General features: G+C 36.3%; 1 protein-coding gene across 43 annotated transcripts in view; it reads right to left on the reverse strand.

The window, feature by feature from the left end:
* Pkc53E (Protein C kinase 53E) overlaps window positions 1-21,296 on the reverse strand; it is a 168,694-nt gene that overhangs the window by 117,328 nt on the left and 30,070 nt on the right. For 17 of the 43 annotated variants that reach the window (XM_073992927.1, XM_073992934.1, XM_073992948.1 and 14 more), the window contains one exon: window positions 10,118-10,655. In XM_073992927.1, the coding sequence (XP_073849028.1) occupies window positions 10,118-10,323 (206 nt within the window). In that variant the 5' untranslated portion in view covers window positions 10,324-10,655. Of the gene's footprint in view, window positions 1-10,117; window positions 10,656-19,531; window positions 20,452-21,296 lie in introns of those variants that run through there. The other 26 variants (XM_073992930.1, XM_073992944.1, XM_073992918.1 and 23 more) reach the window with 11 other exon arrangements.

The following is a 21,296-nucleotide window of genomic DNA, read 5'->3' on the forward strand; positions in this document are numbered from 1 at the left end:
TTTCTTCTTTGTTTTGTGTTCTAATTGTTTGTTTTGGTTTTTTCTTTAAAGATTTAGACATTTTTGTTTTGGGATCTACTTATGGGTGTATTTTTTTACATTATATATTTTATGATGCTACATATAACACTGTGCAACAAGGTTTCTGTGCGGTGGAAAATTCCTTTTGGAGATGAAAGCCCTTAGTGAGTATATTAAGAACCCAAAAGGAAATTTTACTCATATGTCAAGTTTCTGAGATATCGCGCGATGAATTTTTTGAATTTTCGCCTATGATGCTTGAGAAAATGGCTTTATATCTCTGTTTGCCGTTATTGTAGCTTCGTTTTGAGATTACATGTCTTCAGTCAAATCGAATGGCGAATCTTTTTATAGAACATTTCATTCTTCTAACTCAATTCCTTTCATGTCCTTTTCGTCCTTTCTTTCTTGAACCGTAGTAAAAGTACCACAAGATGAGATTTTACAGCATCCAAATATTCCACAAAAATGTTGCTCAGAGAATTGTAGGTACTGTTCTCATTGACAACTAATCGATATTGTCACGTTTTCATTGTCTTTTTAGACATTTACCCGGTTTTTGTTCAGAAAAACCTCTGTTTTGTTTTTCTGTATATTCGTTATTTGTTATGTATTAGTAGGTAGACATACCCATTGGTTATCGCTTATATTGACATCTGGGATGTATCTGAAATATTTACCATATATAGCTCCCGATATGCTGAACACGTTAATGAAAAATTTTCTTGGAAAATAAATCCGGTTATCTAATATTTTGAACCGGATATAGTGATATAAAACCCGGATTTTGTACCGATTTTAAGTAACCGATTAAGCTTATATGTATACCATTAGAAAGCTAATACAATTTGCCAATCAGGGAAAATAAATTTTTTGACAGCATCTTACCTGAGTTCGGTGCTAAAACAAAAAACCCGTATTCTTGAACCGTTTTTAAGGAGAAATATTACTGCGCGTAAATATGAAGATAAAAGCTTGGTGGGTGAAATATTCTTTTTGCCGATGAAAGTCGATGATGTTAATATTATGAACCCGGAAGGACAGTTATGCCATAGGTCAAACTTCTGAGTTATGGCGTGATGCATACATTCTTGATGAACTTTAACAGCACGACAATAAACCCGTAACATAAATTCCATTTCGCTATAACTCAGAAGTTTGACCTATGGCATAACTGTCCTTCCGGGTTCATAATATTAACATCATTAACGTGTTCAGCATATCGGGAGCTATATATGGTAAATATTTCAGATACATCCCAGATGTCAATATAAGCGATAACCAATGGGTATGTCTACCTACTAATACATAACAAATAACGAATATACAGAAAAACAAAACAGAGGTTTTTCTGAACAAAAACCGGGTAAATGTCTAAAAAGACAATGAAAACGTGACAATATCGATTAGTTGTCAATGAGAACCGTACCTAAAATTCTCTGAGCAACATTTTTGTGGAATATTTGGATGCTGTAAAATCTCATATTGTGGTACTTTTACTACGGTCCAAAAAGAAAGGACGAAAAGGACATGAAAGGAATTGAGTTAGAAGAATGAAATGTTCTATAAAAAGATTCGCCATTCGATTTGACTGAAGACATGTATTCTCAAAACGAAGCTACAATAACGGCAAACAGAGATATAAAGCTATTTTCTCAAGCATCATAGGCGAAAATTCGAAAAATTCATAGCGCGATATCTCAGAAACTTGACCTATGGGGAAAATTTCCTTTTGGGTTCTTAATATACTCACTAAGGGCTTTCATCTCCAAAAGGAATTTTCCACCGCACAGACCTTGAGTTCCAATTTGTGGCACAGTGTAATATGAAAAAAATAAAAATGTAAAGTTCGGTCGCACCGAACTTTATTATATACGCTACCATGAAATATTCTGACCTCAAATGGAATAATTTGTTTCCTTTCCTGACCACGATACCAGTCGGAGACGTTTTTGACCACTAAGAACTGCAAATAGCAAATTACAACCAATTCGAACCGAAAATGTTGATAAAATCTTCAAAATAACAGAAATAGGGAGGTACCCTAAGACCACAATTTTTGGCGCAGAAGGTTATTGATCATTGAGAACTCCAAATGGCAAATTGTAACCAAATCGAGCCGAAAATGTTGATAAAATCTTCAAAATACCTGAAATCGGGAGGTACCGTAATATGAGGGCTATACCGAAAACTGGACCTAAGACCAAAATTTTTTGCGCAGAAGGTTTTTGACCATTGGGAACCCCAAATACCAAAGTACAGCCAATTAGGGCCGAAAATGTAGATAAAAGCTCCAAAAAAACTGAAATCGGATGGTACCGCTACATGGGTGCTATAGGAAAAACTAGACCCATATTGATGATTTTTTGGCTAAAGTATTTTTTACTCATTTTTAGCATATACTGAAAAAATCAGATCGATCCGACGAGTATAAATATTTTTGTCACTCCTTCTCATACAAGTGGGACCACTGTGCGGTGTTACCACCAATAAATATGGTTCATGAGCACGAAAACTCGTAAATGGTAGTAATATTCCTTTCAAATATAAATCGGATACCTCCCCCAAAATAAGGCTAAAAATTAATTTGGTATACATATGCGGCTACGAGAGTTGTTAGGTGTTTCGGTTGAATTCGCATTTAAACGAATTCATCAGTCACACTTATTCTTGAGCTTGGGGAAGGGTTCTTTGTTTCAAATTGGGGAAGGGTTCTTTGTTTCAATACAAAGAACTAAGAGAACTGATGTGTCCAAGTGGCGTTGGACGATACTAGTCTTCTCTGCCATACCCTAAAGTAATCAATTTTAACTACATCCCACTTTAATTTTTGTATGAATTCGGGGTCAATGTTCTACCTTAGTCTAGGAAAACTTCATATTAAGAACAAATATATTTATATATGAGAAAAGTCTCTCTTGTCGTTTCTGCGATGTTTGTGGAAAAATTATTTTATTTACTGTGAATAATAAAAAATGCATACCCCTCGTGGAAATAGAAAAACTCATACGAAATTAAATTACAAAAACTCTTTGAAAATTCTATATTTTCAGAAGATGACTAATCATGACATTCGCAGCCTACCCCAATGAATGATTAGTTTAGTAATGATATTCGAAAATCCACAAAGGACTTGTTATTACTATTTCATCTGTGCAGAATCTCATTTTCTAACTAATGTGGGATTATGAACATTTGTGTTCTCCAATACTAGGGTAAAACAGCTTATATTTTAGACATTTCATCTTTTGGCGAAAAAGAAAACAATTCTAACTACCACTTTTGCCTTACCATCTGTTTCACAGTATCTCTTTAATATTTTTGAAGTGTCATCCATATATCATATTGGAGTGAATCCTTCTTGGCAAGCAATGCTGCCACTAAATTACACCCTCAGGTTTTTGTTTGTTTGTAAATCCCCTCAGACAACAAATAAAAAAATAGCAGGTCTGTATTTTATGACACCAAAAGCAACCTTCCATGTGGTCAAATAGGGTTTTGGGCAAACACATTTGAAAAGACAAAAAAAAAAAAAAAACAAATGTAGAGAAAAACAAAAATAACCACATTTGGTGTAATGGCCAAACGCTGGCTGGCATTATTTTTCTGTTTTCTTTTTCACCAATTTTGCTTGCCAAATGCTAATGATTTGTGGTTCTTGGGCAAATGTAGGGCTTCGCAATTTAATACGAAAAATTACACATTTCAAGTTGACTATTTAAAGGAAAAAATATTTTTTTTTGTTCTGATAGAGAGAAGCTTTGTGGTTAGTCTCGTCTCGTTATATGCAAAAATTGTCTAACCACCATCGTTGTTCGTTGTTCATCTGTTGCAAAAAATGTAAATTATTTTGTTTTTCTTTCACACCTTACAAGTGTAAATTTACAAATGTTTACTATTTGTGTTAGTGTTTGTGTGTGTGTTTGCTTTTATTACTCTCTGTCCACTCAATGAGCATTCAGGTTACAATGGTTCAGGGTCATTTTTCATTTGACTTTTGCCAGTTGGGCAGCTTGTCCGCCCAGAGGGAATATAAACATTAATAGAATTTTACAGTAAAAAAAAAAACTAAAAAGAGAACCCAAATGCCCCAAAAATTACTCTATTGGGACATGGTTAAGAAATACTAAATTAAGTTTAGTTGTGTTCTTTTTTTTGTATCTCTAATTCTATGCCAAATGGAACATATGTTAAATTAATGGCAGAAAATTATATAAATTATACATGAGCTCAAGTGGGGCTTGCCTAAAATGCCTAACTAGGGAGACAATTTAAGGGAAAGTACAAACAAAGTGAGGATTAACACAGAAATTTTGTTTTTATCTCAGAAATGTATCTATTAAAGAAAAACATGTGTTTGGACATATCAACAAAGCTCAATTATATGTAAAACTCAAATAAAAAAGGTAAACAAGGGTAAACTGTATTCATCGATTGGACAATAAATGTAGTCTGTAGAGTGATTTTGTGAAAATTCGCCCTTTGGTCCCATACAAATCCGCCTTTGGCGCCCTACAGACCACTTTGAGGCCCTAGTGGCACGTGTTAACATATTTCGATCGAGCTCAAACTTTGGCAATATTAATGTTTAATTAATTTAATTTTAGGACGGTTAAAACCAGTCTAATGCGCACTGAATTCTTCTTTAAGTTTGTCCTAAGCTAATATAGTTTTAATTATTATTATTTTCGTATTTTCACAAAAATAATTTCTTTTGTGTTCCCCTCTTTAAACTTTTTTATATTTTCGCTACAACCCTCATAAGTTAAAATATAATACAATGATCCAAATCACATTTTCCCCCGACTAACCCCTCAATAGTCATACATTTAATGTTTTAATAAAGTAAATAAACAACAATGAATTTCTTTTTTTATGGCTTCCTTTCAAACGAAAATGAAAACACCAATGGTCGGCTAAAACTCGTGGAAATGTAAAAAACGTCCATATCCACACATACATACTATAGATGCGGATAAAAGAGTAATGTAGCAGTCCATTACTGTAAACTTCCTGAACTTCTAACGGCATTAAAGTTTTAATGGCTTCTGGTAAATACCCCACACTTTTGATGCTTCTCCTATTTTACTACCACTACGACTACTCTTTTTGTTGGTGCTGTTGTAAAACCAATGAAATGTAATTACATAAATACCAGAGATTTCCTTTATTATCACATTATGCAGGATTGGTAAGAAAAAAAACGTTCAGTAACAACAATGATTGGCTCGAGAAGGGTATCTAGAAAGAACCATACTATGCCAGAGAAAGAAAAAAATAAGCAAAGGAAAAGTACAAAAAATGCAATATTTGCATTTTGTATTTTTTTAGAAGCCTAAGAAATTTCTTTTTGTAAAGGGTTTTCTACAGTTAGGTGACAATGGTTATTAAAATATGGGGTAGTTAGTTTTGCTAAACAATTTTATATTGGTCCACATTGTTTCCTTAAGTGGTGGTGACGTGGGATCGTATACTTGATTTTCGGAATGAACGAGAGAGTGAAGAGAGAATTGAATTTTGTGGAAAATGCTTTCGAAATTCCAATATTCTTGCTAAAATGCGATTTAAGAATGTCTACTGTCATAAGCAAACTATGTGAGGATAAAGGTATTATTTCTTGCTGCCCCTAGAACTTTTTTCAATATTTAGCTGATGCCTGAAGAATGGCTGACAATGTTGAAGGCCTCAGCTGCCCTCTGTTGCAATATAGAGAAATCCATCAAAGCCTCCTGTTACAATACACCAGACCAGACATGTTCACATTTGGCACAGCGGTGCCGATGTTTTTCGGCATTTTACATACACACGACCCGAATTGATTTCTCGCTTTAGTTTTGTGCTGAATGTCATACAAGAAGGTTGATGTCGCTTGTTTTTATAACTGTTGATACACTAAGAAGCTTTGGGGTTGTATACAAAATAGGCAAGAAAGGGAAGATGAATTTTTGTTTTGCATCAACATTTTCAATGATGCTGAATGCCTTGTCTGTAATAAAACTTTAAAAGTTGTATCTGCATATTCTTTAAAGCTACATACATGCTAATATTTTTCTTCATTTCGCACACGATATGAAAAATCGACCCATCCGTTTTGTCAGTGTAATATTACCCATACATTCGCAAAAATATTGCTCGCTTTTTTGGTGACGTCTGCACTAGACCGGTGGTGCCCAAAATATTTTGTGCATTAGTCTCTCTGAGCGGGTCTTTCCTATGCTAAAAAACGACAGATGAGAATAAAGAGAACATATGTTGTTGTTGCAGTCACGTTAACGTATATGGGTCATCTTAGCTGCACTAGACCATAGAGAAGTTCCCTCAGAATTCTTAGCACCTCAGATACACTCTGTTATGATTTAGGTGACCACATCTGCTTTATGCATAAAAACAGAATTCCTCTAAGGACTCAAGCCAGAATGATAAAGGCAGCACAATCAACTTTTGTCACAATCAACGCCTTTCTACTCCTTAAAAAACTACTGCAGAAGCATCATAGCCCATATTGTGTGTATTGGTTCTCGATTTGTTCTCCGATCGTACCAGTTTTTTTGGACCCATACTTTTGGTTATTTTCAGATGATATCTAGAGAGTCAAACAAATATTAGAGATATGACAAAAGTTGAACATTTTTGGATTAACTGCAGTTAAAAAACTGTTACGCTGGTAGTCGTTGCGTTCCTGATTACAATAATATTTTTTATTTAGGCAACTCATACTTTCCCAGATAAGTGCCTCGCAAACTACTAACAACATTAATCAAAATTGTGTTTGGACCTTGCTAGTACTTCCACCACAAACAACTGTTTTGAGTTTAAATACAGTTTTTTTTTTCGAAATTTCGGTTAAAAGTGGTACTCAAAACGGTTTCCTCCGGGTTGACATATTTAGATTTTAGACATGGCAAAACCACCTAAAAAATCAGTCGGCTTTGTCCTCAGCCTGTGATGAGACTTTCATCTATGGACAGATCGAATATCGACTGCATATCCAATTTTTTTCGAAAAATGATGTACGAGTACGCCACAGTCATCTACTCTACAGTAGACGACCCTTGGGGTCATCTACTCTGCAGTAGACGACCCTTGGGGTCATCTACTCTACAGTAGACGACCCTTGGGGTCATCTACTCTACAGTAGACGACCCTTGGGGTCATCTACTCTACAGTAGACGACCCTTGGGGTCATCTACTCTACAGTAGACGACCCTTGAGGTCATCTACTCTACAGAATACGACTCTTGGGGTCATCTACTCTACAGTAGGCGACCCTTTTGGGTCATCTACTCTACAGTAGACGACCATTGGGGTCATCTATTCTACAGTAGACCACCCTTGGGGTCATCTACACTACAGTAGACTACCCTTGGGGTCATCTACTCTACATAAGACGACCCTTGGGTTCATCTACTCTAAAGGAGAGGATCCTTGGGGTCAACTACTCTACAGTGCACCACCCTTGGGGTCATCTACTCAACAGTAGACGACCCTTGGGGTCATATACTCTACAGTAGACAGCACTTGGGGTCATATACTCTACAGTTGACGACCCTTGGGGTCATATACTCTACAGTAGACGACTCTTGGGGTCATATACTCTACTGTAGACGACCCTTGGGGTCCTCTACTCTGCAGTATACGACCCTTGAGGTCATCTACTCTACAGAATACGACTCTTGGGGTCATCTACTCTACAGTAGGCGACCCTTTTTGGATCATCTACTCTACAGTAGACGACCATTGGGGTCATCTATTCTACAGTATACTCTACAGTAGACGACCCTTGGGGTCCTCTACTCTGCAGTAGACGACCCTTAAGGTCATCTACTCTGCAGAATACGACTCTTGGGGTCATCTACTCTACAGTAGGCGACCCTTTTTGGGTCATCTACTCTACATTAGACGACCATTGGGGTCATCTATTCTACAGTAGACCACCCTTGGGTTCATCCACACTACAGTAGACGACCCTAGGGGTCATCTACATTACAGTAAACGACCCTTGGGGTCATCTACTTTACAGTAGACGACCCTAGTGGTCATCTACTTTACAGTAGACGACCCTTGGGGTCATCTACTCTACAGTATACAACCCTTGGGGTCATCTACTCTACAGTATACAACCCTTGGGGTCATATACTCTACAGTAGACGACCCTTGGGGTCATATACTCTACAGTAGACGACCCTTGGGGTCATCAACTTTACAGTAGAAGACCCTTGGGGTCATTTACTCTACAGTAGACGACCCTTGGGGTCATCTACTCTGCAGTAGACGAACCTTGCGGTCATCTACTCTGCAGTAGACGAACCTTGCGGCCATCTGCTCTGCAGTAGACGACCCTTGGGTCATCTACTTTACAGTAGACGACCCTAGGGGTCATCTACTTTACAGTAGACGACCCTTGGGGTCAACTACTCTACAGTATACGACCCTTGGGGTCATCTACTTTTCAGTAGACGACCCTTGGGGTCATCTACTTTTCAGTAGACGACCCTTGGGGTCATCTACTTTTCAGTAGACGACCCTTGGGGTCATCTACTTTTCAGTAGACGACCCTTGGGATCATCTACTTCACAGTAGACGATCTACAGTAGACGACCCTTGGGGTCATATACTCTACAGTAGACGACCCTTGGGGTCATATACTCTACAGTAGACGACCCTTGGGGTCATATACTCTACAGTAGACGACCCTTGGGGTCATCTATTTTACAGTAGACGACCCTTGGGGTCATCTACTTTACAGTAGACGACCCTTTGGGTCATCTACTTTACAGTAGACGACCCTTGGGGTCATCTACTTTACAGTAGACTACCCTTGGGGTCATCTACTTTACAGTAGACGACCCTTGAGGTCATCTACTCAACAGTAGACGACCCTTGAGGTCATCTACTCTACAGTATACGACCCTTTTTGGGTCATCTACTCTACAGTAGACGACCCTTTTTGGGTCATCTACTCTACAGTAGACGACCATTGGGGTCATCTACTCTACAGTAGACGACCATTGGGGTCATCTACTCTACAGTAGACGACCCGTGGGATCATCTACTCTACAGTAGACGACCCTTGGGGTCATCTACTCTACAGTAGACGACCCTTGGGGTCATCTACTCTACAGTAGACGACCCTTGGGGTCATCTACTCTGCAGTAGACGGCTCTTGGGTTCATCTACTGTACAGATGACGACTCTTGTGTTCATCTACTCTACAGTAGACGACCGTTGGGGTCATCTACTATACAGTAGACGACCGTTGGGGTCATCTACTATACAGTAGACGACCCTTGCGGTCATCTACTTTACAGTAGACGAACCTTGCGGTCATCTACTTTACAATAGACGAACCTTGCGGTCATCTACTTTACAGTAGACGAACCTTGGTGTCATCTACTTTACAGTAGACGACCCTTGGGGTCAGAGAAGAATCTTAGAGAAGAATTTAACTTTTGTGAGGAAGATTTCAGGAGAAGTGGAACAATATGGAACTTGTCGTTTACTTGATAGTGGAGTCTAAATAATTTTTTAATTAAGTCATAGGAGGAATATAATTTTCGTTAGAACACAACTCTTCATTTACCTCTTGTAAGACCCTTTATTGTAATTTGTTCCTGAACTTTTAGATCTGCTCTCACTCACCACATTAGTTAGTACGTTTAATTTTCTATCAAATTCTCTCACAATTTTCCTATTTTTCATTCCATAAATACACCACCCTTTCGCCTGGCTGGTGTCTTCTTTGCCATATTCATTGCCTTATTTGCATAATAAGTTGCAATTTTTTTTTTGTTTCGCAATTTGTAGTGGTGGCGGTTAGAATGATTCCCTCCCAGCTTAACCGCACCCTAGCTAACCAAGCTAACTAACTAACTAATGCTTATAAATAGATGCATAGTAAGAAAATTCCAAGGTAGAAAAAACAATAGAACGACAACTAAAACAATTAAAAAATTGTAAAGCTTGGGCTGGCGGTAATTAATTGGGGTTGTCGCCTTTTAAAAGTGTTAAATTGGTTAGATAATTGATTTAAATTTGTGGGCCTAAGTTAATTCCATGTAACTGGGTTGAGGAGGAGAAAAAATGTGCATGTACTTACCATATGAAATCTTTGCAATGTGAACAGAAAGTGGGTTGCTTAAAGAAGCGTGGTATGAAACAGTGATCCTTGACATTGAAAACGTTTTTCTTTTTGAGGGCTCCCTTGCGCAGCCTGGATTTCATTTTGTTCTCGCCAACGGCTTCATCGACTGTGCCTTGGGCGGCCTGTTGCTCGCCATTGTTTTCGCTGTTGTGTTCGGACATGATGCGATTTGAAGTGATGTTGTTGGATTCGAGTTGTTTGTTGTTTGTTTTATTTGGTATTTAAGTAAATGCAACTTTTTTGGATTTTTTTGCGATGTTTATTTTTTATGGTTGTTGAAGAATGATCGGTGTTGAATTTTCCTTTGTTGTTTAATTTGTTGTTTTCACTATTTATGTGTAGCTGTTGTTATTGTAGATTTTTGTGTGTATTTTTTTATTTATTTATTTTGTTTTTAATTAATGTTTATATCTCCATTATGGTGTTGTGTTTGTTTTCATTCTCATGGGGTTTTTTGTGTTGTTTTTTAGTTTCTTGTCTGCTATCCTGCTAACTATAAGAAAATGTATAGATTAATTATTAGGAACAATAATTACACTAATTAGAAATGTTTGAAATGTTGTTTTAATGTTTTTAATGTGCTCATTTGTTTTGCGTTGTTGTAATGGCGGATCGTTTCCCTATTGTTTTTTATATATTTCAAATTATCTATCCTTTTCTTCTTTTAGTTTGCCATTTGTTAGTTTTGTAATTATGCGTTTTCGTTTTGTTTTTATGTTGTTTTCTTCTTCTTTTTAATATTTTGCACATCACCTCCTGTGGAGGAGCTTTCATTCGTTCGTTCGTTTATTCGCTCATCATCACCGTTAATGAGGGCTTTGTGTGTTCTTCCACCTTTTGTTGTATTTTCCACTGAAATGCTCTTTTCTATTAGCGTGTTTTTATTGATTTACAAAAGACCTGAGCTATCACATAACATCCAAGTGGGTGGGTGTGTGTGTAATGCTAATGTTGATACAGATTTGAAATTGCAGCTCAGATATTTAATTGAGTTCAAAGGTGTAAAATTGAAAAATGATAATTCTTAGTACCACTTTGCAAAGATAGAATTGCGGCCTTGGTTTTGATGGCATTTTGCTGGATATTCGATTGTGGTTAAATTTTAGCGAAATGATGTTATGTTATGATGTTAGTGATGAGGTACGAAATGATGCAACATTTTTCGAACGAACAATAATAATGAAGAATTTATGTGTTTGTTAGGAAGAAGTTATATGTATTTCTCAGTATACATTTGCCAAAGTACATTCAAGTAGTACCTATAAAATGCACACATGGTACGTAGAGTTAACCAATCGCTATATATGTACCTGGCAGTACAGTTATTAGGGGATTATACAAAAAAAATTGCGTCGCAACATAACCTAAATTCGACGCGGTTGCTTATACCCAAGATGGATATTAACGTGAGTGGGCTGATAAAAACCTAACAAAAATTTGTATACAATTTTCAAAAATTGTCTTATCTGCGTTCCTTTCCCCATAGGCAAGAATTGGGCGTACAATGATCGCAAACATTCAATGATGAATGGGCTGTGGTCTCAGTCCCCAGCTCGTACCAATGGTATTCTTGCAGGAATACAGTGTTTGCAGGAACACAGTGATATTAAATTGGTGGTCCAGAATGATGCAGAGTTACTTAACTTCTGAAGGCATCTCTAGGGTAACTCCATCCAGCCTTGATAAGTTGACTGATTTGATTTTCCTAATGTTCTTGATCAGTGACAGCTTTGTCTTTTATGTGATCACACCAATACCATTACGATATGTGCCAGTCTGCTAGTTCCTATAACATTGTAGCGTAATGACAATTTATTGGTTACTCCATACAAAAAAACTGCTATAAATCCTAGTTACCGAAAATCTGAAGGTACCGTTATATGGGGCATATACTAAAACATGGACCTATATTGGACAATTTGGGTGGAGAAGTGTTTTGACCACTAAGAACATCAAATGTCAAATTGTAGCTAGTTTCGCTTAAAAATTGTCAAAATACCGAAAAACGGGAAGTATCGTTACATGGGGCCTGCAGGGAACACTAAATGTCAAATTACGGGCACTTTTGTCGAAAAAAATTTAGCTAAATCCCTCAAAATACCGACAGTCAGGTTGTATCGTTATATTGGGGCTATACCAAAACATGGTAGGTGAAGAGGTTTTGTGACCACTGGAAATCTCAATCGTCAAACTACAGGTAGTTCATTTAAAAAATGTTGCCAAAATTCTAAATACCGAAAATATGAACCTACATTACAAAATTTTGGTGGAAAAGTGTTTGACCACTAAAAAATTCAAATGTCAAATTGCAGTTAGTTTCGATTAAAAATTGTAGCAAAGTACCGAAAATCCAGTGTAACTGGGCTATACCAAAACATGAACCTATGTTGACAATCTTTGATGGTGAAGTTTTGTGACCACTGGGAGCCTCAAATGTTAAATAACATGTAGTTTGGTCAAAAAATGTAGGTAGTGTTATATGGGGTATATATCAAAACATGGACCTATATAGACACTTTTTGGATCCTCAAATTTGAAATTACAGCTAGTTTGTTTAAAAATTGTTGCTAAAATTCCAGAAAATCGGTAGGTACCGTTATATGTGGGCTATATAAAAACGCGGGCTAATATAGCCCATCTTTGGAATTACCCTGCCTATGGAAGAAAGACCTTCATTATTGTAGAAGGGTAAGCGGATACACGCAGAGAAGATATATTGTTGGAGCAATCATATTCTAAGAGCAAAATAGTGTATTTTGAAAATCTGAAAATATATATTGTTGGTGCAAATTACACTATTTTGATCTTAGAATATGATTGCTCCTACAAAATCTCTTTTCTGCGTTTATGGCTATATCGACTCAAATTTTTATCCTGATCACTTCATAGTGCCGCAAATAATTATTTCAATGCGTCACATACGGAAAACCAAACTTAATATACCCTCCATACTATGGCAGAGGATATAAAATAAGAGGAGGACATAGGGGACCTTAATCTTGACCCAACCAACAGAGACTGGAAACGACCCGGACTCTGAATCTTACAGCAACATGCTAGAGTAACTCAAAACTAGCTACAAAAAGGAAACAATTGTCACAGGCTCAACGACGAACGTTCAAAAATGCTTCCAAGGCACTATAGGTAATTTGCCCTGTTTTTGAGACAAAAATTAATAACAGCGGAATTAAAGGATTTTGTAACTTTTTAAATTATTTATGTGTAAAAGTGAGATAAAACAAAGATTTTTACAGAGAAATTCGGATATAACGAACAACGGTTATAAGCAACTACGTATATAACGAACAAAGCTATTTTTTCTAATGCAATTTTCATTAGTTTTCTTATACACAACAAACTGTTGAAAGCGATCACGATAGTAAGTAACAAAAATTTTGTCCCCGCGAGTAGATTTTCCAACGAATTGTTACTACAGTTTGGAATATTTTTTGAATATACGTTAATAAAGACGAGTTTAGTACTCCCCTAAGCCGTATCAATGATTAATATGTAATAGAGAGATAAAATAAAGTTTACTACTGCCGCACCGTTTATAGAAAACCACGGATATACCGAAAACGTTGTCGCCATTACTTACCTTACTTGCAATGAAATTGTAAACAACAATATTTATTACACTTATTGTTTATTTCCTCAAACCAAACTTCCACAATTTTAAGACTTTTTATTAAGAAGTACCCTTATAAAATCTCATAAATATCAAAAAACGGGCAAAATCGGGTTTTGAAACCTAGTAATACCAATGCAGAAGACTTTCAGTAATGTGTTCTAGGTGGCAAAATCACGGCCAAACACGGCCAATTTAGTATAAGTCTATATGAAGTGAGTTTAAGAAAAATAAAATATTTATGTCTGACTTTTTGTATTTTTTGGTCGCTACACAAAATGTTTAAGCCATATTATATATTAAATAAATTCCTCTCGCAATTGCCAATCTATTCCACTTTACATATATTTATATTTGGTTTATTTTTCCACGGTTTTAAATACATTGAAATATGCCTTACAATATAATTTTTTTATTTCTTCTTCGAAATTCTTTCTTTGACTGAAATTTAAACCGCGATAATGACGCTATTTTGAAAAATATCATTCATATTAATAAATTTTGACATGTTCGTTTTTCAATGCCAACTAAAAAATTATTATTATTGAAAGTAGCAAAATCGACTTTTTGCCTCAAAAACTGGGCAAATTACCTATAGTGCAAGGAGACGAAATATACACCCTCCACTTCCTCAGAAGCGGCGAAGAGGTAAACAAGTATTAGTATGTCATATGGATTTGAGAAATGGGTGCTTCAACAAACAAATGACGGTACTTGATATGTTTGAGAGCGACAATCTTCGAACGATCACACAGAAGAGATGAACCACAGCTTTTATGGAATATATCGTCACCATAAATGTCCGAAGTCGTATCTCCAAAAAAGTCAAAATTAGTTTTTTGAGTGAATCTAATACATAAGACTAAAATACATGCTCTTGCAAAATTTCAAGCTTTACGTTAAAAATAGCGATCCTATTCAAGAAAAGGCATTTCGTAAAATGGGATAACATTGCAGATTTTGTGGTAATGACGGATCCCAAAACCAAGCGTTCCCCGTTTTTGGTTTCATTACTTACTCCCATTCGTATATGATTGATAATATCCCATAAAATCGCCTTCATAAGATTAATATTCCGTAAAACAGTTTTTCAGTTTATAACGTTTGTTGCTTCTCCTGAAAAATTAATATTTTGCTGGCTACGACTTTTGGCATTTACGGTGACGATATATTCCGTTCCAAGCCATCTAAGTACGTTTTTCGAATTTCTCAGGAGATTTCAAGCAAGCAAATTGTAGTGTACCACTCATAATTAACCGTTCTACATTTCTCAAACCGTATAGTCTCCACACGGTCAGTTTAGCCGAAGAAACAGGCGACCATATGCTTCGAAGTGCTTCTTACATGAACAACTTTCGATGGATTTGGCTCGCTTTCGAAGACCTAAACGGTTGATTCCTGATTTATTTCGGGCTCCTAAGCATTGGTCCAAGGTTCGTCGTCTGTTACGATTTTATAAACGTCGTTTTTGTTTACAATTTTTTTGCACCAGTCCACAACAGCCTTTTTTGATCGATTTTCCAAATTTGCTGAATCTAATGAGAAAAATCCATTTTCGTCAATGTGTTCACACAAAATCAAATGTTAGTTGGTGGAAGAAATGCCCAATGATGCCTCTATCTCACGGTATGTAATATGGCGATCTTGCATTATCCGTTCACGCACGGCTTAATTTTTTTTTGGCACAACTGCCGATTTTGGGCTACCCTCACGACCAGTTTTTCATAGTGCTATATGATGGCCCTTTATGGACATTCAAAGATTTAATTTGATCGATGCACTTTTGGTGTGATTATCCACGTCGAAAGTTGTGATCGGACGAAAAATGTTCACAAGTAAATTCAATTTTTGTTGTTGTAAGGTGATTTTTTCAAGTTACTGTAAACAACACAACACATGATCATATTTCAAACTGTCCTGAGTATGTTAAGGCAAAAAACTGCCAAACCTTCAAAAACAAAATTGAAATGGTGTCTGGGAACACGGGGTGTTGCCTAGGACAGAAAGTTATCGGGCAGCCCTCGTAGGTACATCTTTATAAATAAAAATCAAACGTCGTTCGTTGGTAATGGCATCAGTTGAGAACGGCTGGACCGATTTGGATAATTCTTTTTATGAAATGTTCGCCATAACCCGACATAGGTTTTATGCAAAGAAAATTTTATCACGCCTCCTTTTTTCAAATTTTATCTTTTCTACAAAAACTACTGAACCTATTTTTCTGAAATTGTCAGGGAATTTACAGGGATGGCCCCCGTTGAAAATAGGCTACAAATTTTGTTGAATTTCGGAGGGGGCGGGGTACTTCCCCAATACCCTATTTCTTTACAAATGCTATATTTACAATAATTACGATTGTATCGGTTTGGAAATTAATTTGCGAGAAAATTGTGGTTGTTTCTCCGACCTTACTTACTTATTTGGCACCCAAAAACATGACCACGCCCACTTTTTAAAATATGTTTCATCTTCAAAACAACTGAACCGATTTTCTTGAAATTGTCAGGGAATGTACAGGGATGACCCCCGAAACAGGCTACATATTTTATTGAATTCCAGACGGGGCGCGGTACCTCCCCTATGCGATATACAACAAAAATTATATATTTTCAAATATTACCAGTGTATAGGTTTACAAATTTACGAATTAATCTACAATCCAGGTACTTCTTTGGGGCCCAAAGATCCGACCACACCTTTTTTTAAATATGTTATATCTCCAATACTACTGAACCAATTTCCATGAAATTTGCAGCAAAAGCTCAAGGTTTGCCGTTGTTATGTATATTTTATGAATTTCGGAGGAGGTGGGGTACCTTATCCTATATGTATAAGCCAAACCAATGATTATATCAGTTTCAGCATAAATTTTGGGAGACAATGGGGTTGTGCGTATACAAGGTACATATTTGAAGCCAAATTACCGGACCACGCCCACTTTTTAAATATGTTATATATTGAAAACTAATGACCACACCCACTCTTCTCAATACATTATTTTTTGAAAACTAATGAATCTAATTTCATTCAATTTTCAGAAAATTTTCCGGAATGTTCCGTGGTCCAAAATGCCCATTATTTGTAGACGAATTTCCGGGGCTTATTTTTATACCCTACACCACACTGTGGTAAGGGGTATTATGTCTTTGTGCATTTGTATGTAACAGACAAAAGGAAATGAAATAGACCCATAGTTCCTTTTGGGGATATACATTTAATCACTTTCTGAGTCGATTTATGCATGTCCGTCCGTCTATCCGTCTGTCCATGTATTTTTGTTCGCAACGTACAGGTCGAATTTTTTGTCCGATTCAGCTGGAAATTGGGGACTACAATTTTTTTAGCCATAGGAAGAACGCTATTGCTTTTGGTGAAAATCGGTTCAGATTTGGATATAGCTCCCATATATATTTTCACCCGATTTCACGTATTTGCTGCACCAAACACGCTATATACGTCCAATTTTGATGAAAGTTTGAATGTGTGACTGAATTCGGTCTATAAATAAGTGTACCATATTATATCGAAGTCGGTTCAGATTTGGATATAGCTCTCATATATATTTTCGGCCGATTTCACGTATTTTCTGTACCACACACGTTATATATGTCCGATTTCGATGAAATTTTGAATGTGTGACTGAATTCGGTCTAGAAATAAATATGCCGGTTCAGATTTGGATATAGCTCCCATATGTATTTTCGCCCGATTTCACGTATTTGATGCACCAAACACGCTATGTACGTCTGATTTTGATGAAATTTTCAATGCTTGGCTGAATTCGCTCTAGAAATAAGTGTGCCAAATTATATCGAAATCGGTTCAGATTTGGATATAGTTCCTATATATATTTTCGGCCGATTTCACGTATTTTCTGTACCAAACACGCTATATATGTCCGATTTCGATAAAATTTAGAATGTATGACGGAATTCGGTCTAGAAATAAATGTGCCAAATTATATCGAAATCGGTTTAGATTTGGATATAGCTCCCATATATATTTTCGACCGATTTCGCGTATTTGCTGCACCAAACACGCTATGTACGCCTGATTGTGATGAAATTTTGAATGCTTGGCTGAATTCGCTCTAGAAATAAGTGTGTCAAATTATATCGAAATCGGTTCAGATTTGGATATAGTTCCCATATATATTTTACATATTCACAGTAGTGTAGGGTATCATATAGTCGGCACCGCCCGACTTTGACCCTTTCCTTACTGGTTTTATAATCGCTATATTTGCTAAACTTATGTGTGCATCGGCTTGCAAATTAATTTTCGGGATAACGGTGGTTGAGCCTTCGACCAAGAAACACGGTATACATATTTACAAATTTCCTTAAATGGTCCATCAGCTATGAAAAACTGAAACATATAAGTCTCAATAAGCGGGAGAATTCGTCTTAACCATCTTTTTAACTTTTATAATTAGATCGCTTTCGTAAAAAGACAGGGGACAAGTCCTTATGAGAATAGAAAGGTTACAGACAAAATCTTTACATGCATTTAAAATCCTCCTCGGTTTGACAATGGACCGAAGAAGTGAGGTAGAAAATAGCAATTTTTGTATTGTCAAGCATAAAGTCCATAAAAAAGTTGTCATTGAAACTCATTACGACGGGCTGCAACGTGGACTGGGGTCTGCTGGTATGTGAATAAAACTGGAGTTTATTTTTAAAATCGATTTTGAAAAATCACAAAGCAAACCAAACTGTCAGAGTGAAATTAAAGGCAGTACTTAATAACATACGCCTAAAGTCCTCCACTTTAAAACTGGAGAACTTAACTAATAAGTTCATGGGACGATATCTGAGGGAATGTTATTTTTTAAAACTATGATTACTTTAATATTTTTTCTTTTCTTTAAAACAGATTTGACATTTTAAGAGTTAAGAACCTCTCCAATTTTTTTTAATATCCTCTATATTCAACTCAAGTTTCATTTTGAAATGTTGAAAATTAATTAGAAAAAATCGTAATCTTTAGGAATGGACGAACGGCTTTGCACTCTCATAAATTAATTATTTTGTTTGAAGAAATTTTCAGTTTTAAATAATTTCCCTTACAAACTCGTGACCCAGCAACTTTATTAAACTTTTGCCGAAAAGTTGCTGATGTCAATGGGTGTAGTTCAAAAGAAAAAATTTCAGCAGACAATGCAAAATGAAATCAAAAAGAAAAACCTATTTTTTTAATTAATTTTTTTTTTTTTTCGTTAGAAACGAGCTTTTATGGCCAATGGCTAATTTTTTTATTTTAATTAATATAACGGTGCCGCGCTAATACATTTTTTGTGGCAAAATAGCTTAGCAAAGACAATGGCAAAAAGTCGATGTTCATGCCTCAAAGATGACAACTACACAGACACAGGAATAATAACAAAAGTCAATACAATGATAAATACATTGAATGAATCAATGAATGAGTGAAGAATGTACATTGGAATGGATGGCAGGGGTTATTGACACTCTTTGCTTTGTCTTCCTTTTACAAAACACTGCCCTTTGATGGTTGGCAAAGAAATCGAATACAATGACATGATAATAAACTATAGAAAAATCTGCACAATGACGTCGTTGCTTGCTTTGTTGTTATTATTACATATATCGGTGGCCATTTCGCATTGTCCTTTTTTTAGATTTTCAAAGTTAAGCATAAAATGCAACAGTGTCACAGTGTCTTTTTTTACACGCAAAGCGGCCTGGAATTAAGAACAGTCATATAATTGGCAATTTTACATTTCCCTTCGATACCCTTCCTCGGTTTGGCTGGTTTGTTTTTTTAAATAACACAATCCAATTTGAATTATGTGACCATTTGTCGTTTCACACGTTTATCGCTTAGCTTGTTTGGTAATTTGTCTGTTAAAGACTATCGATTAGTTTTGACAAAACAAAAATGTTAAGTTATTTAATTAATCATTTTTTTCGCTGTTGAACAAATTTTCATTCTCATTCATCACGTTTGGATGTGGGATGGCGGTGGTGGTGGTGCTGTTGGCGGTGCTTATCACAAGTATTGGGGGTGGTGCGGCATCTATATTTTTTTTTTGATTTCTTTCTTCTTCTTCTTTATGTGCTTTATTTTCTAAACATCAATTATTTAATTATACTGTCTGGCATTGTTGATTTGCTATTCTGTGGGTTTGCATGTTTTTGCTGTTGTCGTTGTTATTGCTACTACATTTATCGTTCGTTCGCTTGGCTTTTTGTTATGGATATTTATTTATTTATTTTTTGTTGTTTTTGTTTTTTCTTAAAACACTCGCCGCGTATCACTCAACGTATCTTTTGGCGATTTCGTGCGGAGGGGTTTTTTTGGCCAAGAATGCATATTTTTTATTTCTTCAATGGAAAACACCACCACCAACGTTCTGGTCTCTTGTCAGAATCTTGTTTTGTTTAAGCGAATGGGGGTCTCTCTGTATTATTTATTTATTTATTTTTTTCTTCCATCATTCACAAATTCCTTCTTTTTTGAAATTTTCTTTAAAAAAATAACAAAAAACACAACACAGTTTACGGGTAGCGCTAGCGTTTACATACACGTCCGTTTGGATCCACAATTCGCAACGTTGTGAAAAGTTTTTCGTTGGATACCTTCACTGAACGTGTGGAGCAGTACGACGACGACGTGCTCAATGTGTAACAGCCAGAGTAACGTTTAATGTTGCTGCGATATTGTGGCCCATCATCATCATCATCATCGTCGTCGTTGTTGTGGCTGTCGTCGTCATTGTGAGTGGTGAAAATCTTTGCTGAGTTTGTGATTTTTCTCCCAAGTTACAGAGCTGTGAGAAAATGAGCTTTAAGGGTAGTTAAAAGCTTTCATGCCATTACAACTGTGGAAAATACAATGCCACAGGTTTTGTTTACTCTCACTCTCTTTCTGTGATACACTCTGTGATTTGTGAGGGAGCCAAGAAAGGTGTGAGAGTTTCTCTCCGCATTATACCCTCATATTCTCATCCCCAATATGTGGAAACTCGGGAAAAGGGGTTGCTTTTTGGTTTTGGTTAATTGTGGGCTTCTTTAATTGAATGTTGTTGTTGCTTTTGTTGTTTCTTTGCCATTTTTTGTTGCTGGAAAAACAAACGAGTCCCTGTGAACACAAACATTAAGCTTGGGCTCTTGCCATTGTTGTTGTTGCTGCTGCTGATTTCTTGCACCTTTTGTTGGTGTGCTAATAGTGTTGTTCTGCTTCTTCTTCTTATCATGTAATATTGTTGCTGTTGTTGCCTCTTCCTTATTTTGTTTATTTGTGTTGCTGTTGCCGTTGTCCGTAAATATAAGCAACACGTTAATCATTTATGCCAAAAAGAAATTGTAATTGTTTGGACGTCGTCGTTGCGTGTTTGTTTTTGTTGCAAGTAATGAGAAGAAACAATGAGTGTTGTGTTTCGACGAGAACGAGATTGGGAGAGGAAGTATCGTATTTGTGAGTTAAGGAGCAAATATTTATTTTAATAAGATTTAAAAGGGATTTCTGAAGAAGGTAAACAGG

Source organism: Musca autumnalis, unplaced genomic scaffold (assembly GCF_047663935.1).
Source record: "Musca autumnalis isolate F117 unplaced genomic scaffold, ASM4766393v1 scaffold_5, whole genome shotgun sequence".
NCBI lineage: Eukaryota > Metazoa > Arthropoda > Insecta > Diptera > Muscidae > Musca > Musca autumnalis.